This window comes from Alexandromys fortis, unplaced genomic scaffold (genome assembly GCF_014885135.2).
Source record: "Alexandromys fortis isolate MF-2015 unplaced genomic scaffold, M_Fortis_MF-2015_v1.1 scaffold_565, whole genome shotgun sequence".
Classification (NCBI taxonomy): Eukaryota; Metazoa; Chordata; class Mammalia; order Rodentia; family Cricetidae; genus Alexandromys; species Alexandromys fortis.
The window spans coordinates 67,622-71,233 of record NW_026068477.1 but is presented as its reverse complement, the minus strand read 5'-3'; the positions used below and the strand labels follow the sequence as shown (position 1 = coordinate 71,233).

Sequence of the window (3,612 nt, the reverse complement as noted above, 5' to 3'; positions counted from 1 at the left end):
GGAGAGGGTTGGGGGAGAATGTGGGAAGTGGGAGGAGGGAAGGAAGTGGGAATTTTTATTTGTATTATTTTTAAAGTTAAAAAAAAACAAACAAACAAAAATGTTGTTATCAAATATAGAAATTTAGTCCACTGGGACACTCTACTCAAGGGATTTATATTTCTTAATGTTTGGAGTAGAGAAATTAGTGTTTTGGCTTCACAAGATCTAGTCTCACATTCCTGTTGTGGTTACTCAGTTTTCAATGACACTTTTTCTGTGTGATAATAAAAATATTCAAAATTTATTTTTAATTTGAAAATTATAGGTAAATACATAAAGACATCATAGCAGTACAATATCTAAGTGGTAAATAGATTCATTTTACTCTGAGTGAATTATTTGGAGTGAAGAGGTATTATAAGAGGACATTGGGTGCCATTCTGTAACATGAGGGGATTCTTGTTGGAGTTTCTGTCCTGCCAGGTCCCCACAGCCAGTAAGCCCCAAAGAAAATCACACAGAGAGTCTACATTAGCTATAAACTGATTGGCCCATTAGCTCAGGCTTCTTGTTAGCTTTTATAACTTATATTAGCCCATTATTCTTATCTATGTTAGCCACATGGCTTGGTACCTTTTTCAGTGGGGTAGGTCACATCCCGCTTCTTCGGTGATCTGGGCTGGACTGCAGAAATAGCTTCCTTCTTCCTAGAATACTCCTGTTCTCTCTGATCCTCCTCGACTTCCTGTCTGGTTTTCCTGCCTATACTTCCTGCCTAGCTATCTGCCAATCAGTGTTTATTTAGAACATGATTGAAAGAATACAGACAATTCTCCTGCACCAGGAATAATTGATGTTTATCAGTCAGATGATATGAAATGACTAGGAAGAGACAGAAGTTAAAGCTCTTCCCAAAAATATAAACACAAATTGGTATTATTCACTTCCAACATAGTTGTTACCCAATTTTATTACAAAAAAAGAAAGCCTCATAAACATTTTCCTCACATTTTATGCTTTATCATGTTCTGTTTTACAAAGATATTAACTGGCATATACAAATTTATGTAGGATACTATTGTTGTGTTACTGTAACTGGAAAGGTAGTAAAAGCAGTTTGTTAGTATAAAAAATATATTGGTCAGATATATCCATATATCCAGATATATGACATTCTTTGTAAACATAAAATAGGTGAAGAGTACTTAGAAGGTAGTACATGGCCTTAATCTCTGCAAAAACCTGGAGCTGGCATGCTGGCATATCTCTGTACATTTGAGGACAGTCTCATCTGTAGAAATTATGATAAACTTATTGGTTCACATGTCTCTTTAATTTTTCACATTGCTCTATGATTTAAAAATAAATACATGAATAGGTATATTGATTGGTTAAAACCTTTGCCATTGTCTTTATCTTTAGAGTAAGCACTCAAAAACCAGAGGTTGAAAACAAACTCTTTGAAAGATGCTGATGGCTCATCTTTTTTATAGAAGATGCACTCTGATTAACTTTTAAAGCTTATTACAAGCTTCCAGATACTTATATTATTCCAATCTCAAAGCATAGGTCATTGTTTCAGTATTGGCAGTGGTTGGGAATACTGTACAACTCAGAATAGTCCATCTATTGATTACACAAGATCATCTGTAGATCTTTGTACATATTAATAACCATATTTTTTTACAGAACAACTAAAAACCTCCAGTTTTTACTGGTCTTAGCTTTTGCCATGGATGAAGTCAACAGGAAGCCTGATCTTTTACCAAATTCATCATTTGTATTTGGATGCCCAGATGGTGGTTGTGCATTTGGGATTAACTTTCAGAGTGACTTGAAATTTTCTGAAGAAGTTCATCATTTACCCCCTAATTATATCTGCAATAAACAGACTATGTGTGAAATGGTGCTTACAGGACCAAATTTGGCAATATCTGTGATGGTTGGGACCATGTTTAACCTCTTCATACCTCAACAGGTGAGATTTTGTAATGTGAGTTTGCCACAAATTCTCATTCTCCCGTTATAAGTCCTAGATGCTAAGTAGATTGTGAGGAGTATACTACCTTCAAATTTGTGTTAAACAGTGTAGTTCATGGTTATTATTCAGGCTTGATGGGGTTTCATGTCCTTTTTTGAAATTGAGATGAGGGAAGAAGTAACATATAAGTAGTTTTTAAGGAACTCTTGACCGAAAGTATGTTTACAAGTTCTTATGACTGTGTGCTGCCTCATGCTGCTCCCTGTGTTGTAGGTCCTTCAGATTACCTATGGACCTTTCCATCCCATCCTGAGCAATCGTGAACAATTTCCCTCTCTGTATCAGATGGCTGCCAAGGACACATCTTTAGCCCTGGCCATGATCTCTTTGATGCTTTACTTCAACTGGAACTGGATTGGACTGGCCATCTCAGACAATGATCAGGGTACTCAATTTCTCACACAATTAAGAGGAGAGATGGAAAAAAATACAATCTGCTTAGCTTTTGTGAGTGTGATCCCAGTCAAGATGCATTTATTCTTGACAAAAGGTGAAGTGTATTATAACCAAATAGTGACATCATCCACAAATGTAGTTATCATTTATGGTGACCCAGAGAGTTCTCTAGCTGTGGGCTTTAGAAGGTGGCAATCTCTAGGTTTACAGAGAATATGGGTCACCACCTCACAGTGGGATGGCACTACAACTAAGAATGACTTCCCACTTAATTCATTCAATGGAAAAATAACTTTTGCACACCATCATGCTGAGATTTCTCATTTTAAAACATTTGTCCAGACATTGAACCCTCTCAAATACACAGATGAATTCCTGGCCAGGCTGGAGTGGATGAACTTGAACTGCAAAGTCTCAGCTTCTATGTGTAAGACCCTGAAGAATTGCTTATCCAATGCCTCATTGCAATGGTTAAAGGCACAGACTTTTGACATGGCTTTTAGTGATGAGAGTTATGATATATATAATGCAGTGTATGCTGTGGCCCATGCCTTCCATGCAATGCTTCTTCAGCATGTTTACAATCAATCCGTGGATAATGGAAAAGGACATTATGCTCACTGCTTGAAGGTAGTGTTTCCTCTTTTGGATGAAATTTGATGTCGTCAATGTCTTTAAATGTCTGTCAAATGTCCATTTACTAAATTAGGGAATATTTCATTAAATAGAAAGATTTATGGAAATTTTTTTCTTCATAATGATGTAAATCTGGATGCTGGTATAAATGTTAATGCAAAAGACATGGTGTGGAAGGTACAATGTGTAAAGAAAGTACACTGATATTGTTACAGAGTACCTGACAATCACCACAGCTATTCTAAAACTGTAAGCCCAAGTCCTTCTTCCTTAATCCTCTTCCTAATGAGAAGATTAATCCTTGCATATTTATTGTCAAATATGAGATAATCCGTTTATGAGATGATTTTCACAAGTGTTCTAAACTGAATCTGCTCACACTGTAGGACCTCATTTCTCATCCCGAGTGAAAGTAATTACACAGTAAACAGTGTCATACTTCAGTTAAGACATACAGTTGTATACATAAGTATGAATGCATGGTTCTTCTTGTGTATGGTTTCACATTTTTGTGTTTCCAGGTATCTCTTATTGTATCTGTGTTAGTGGGTATATAT

General features: G+C 36.1%; 1 protein-coding gene across 1 annotated transcript in view; it reads left to right on the top strand.

Annotated features, from left to right (window-relative positions):
* The window catches only part of LOC126495767 (vomeronasal type-2 receptor 116-like), a 43,249-nt gene that overhangs the window by 21,746 nt on the left and 17,891 nt on the right, over window positions 1–3,612 (top strand). Inside the window, exon 3 of the mRNA XM_050133365.1 lies at window positions 2,237–3,049. Within this exon, the coding sequence (XP_049989322.1) occupies window positions 2,237–3,049 (813 nt within the window). The remainder of the gene's footprint in view (window positions 1–2,236; window positions 3,050–3,612) is intronic.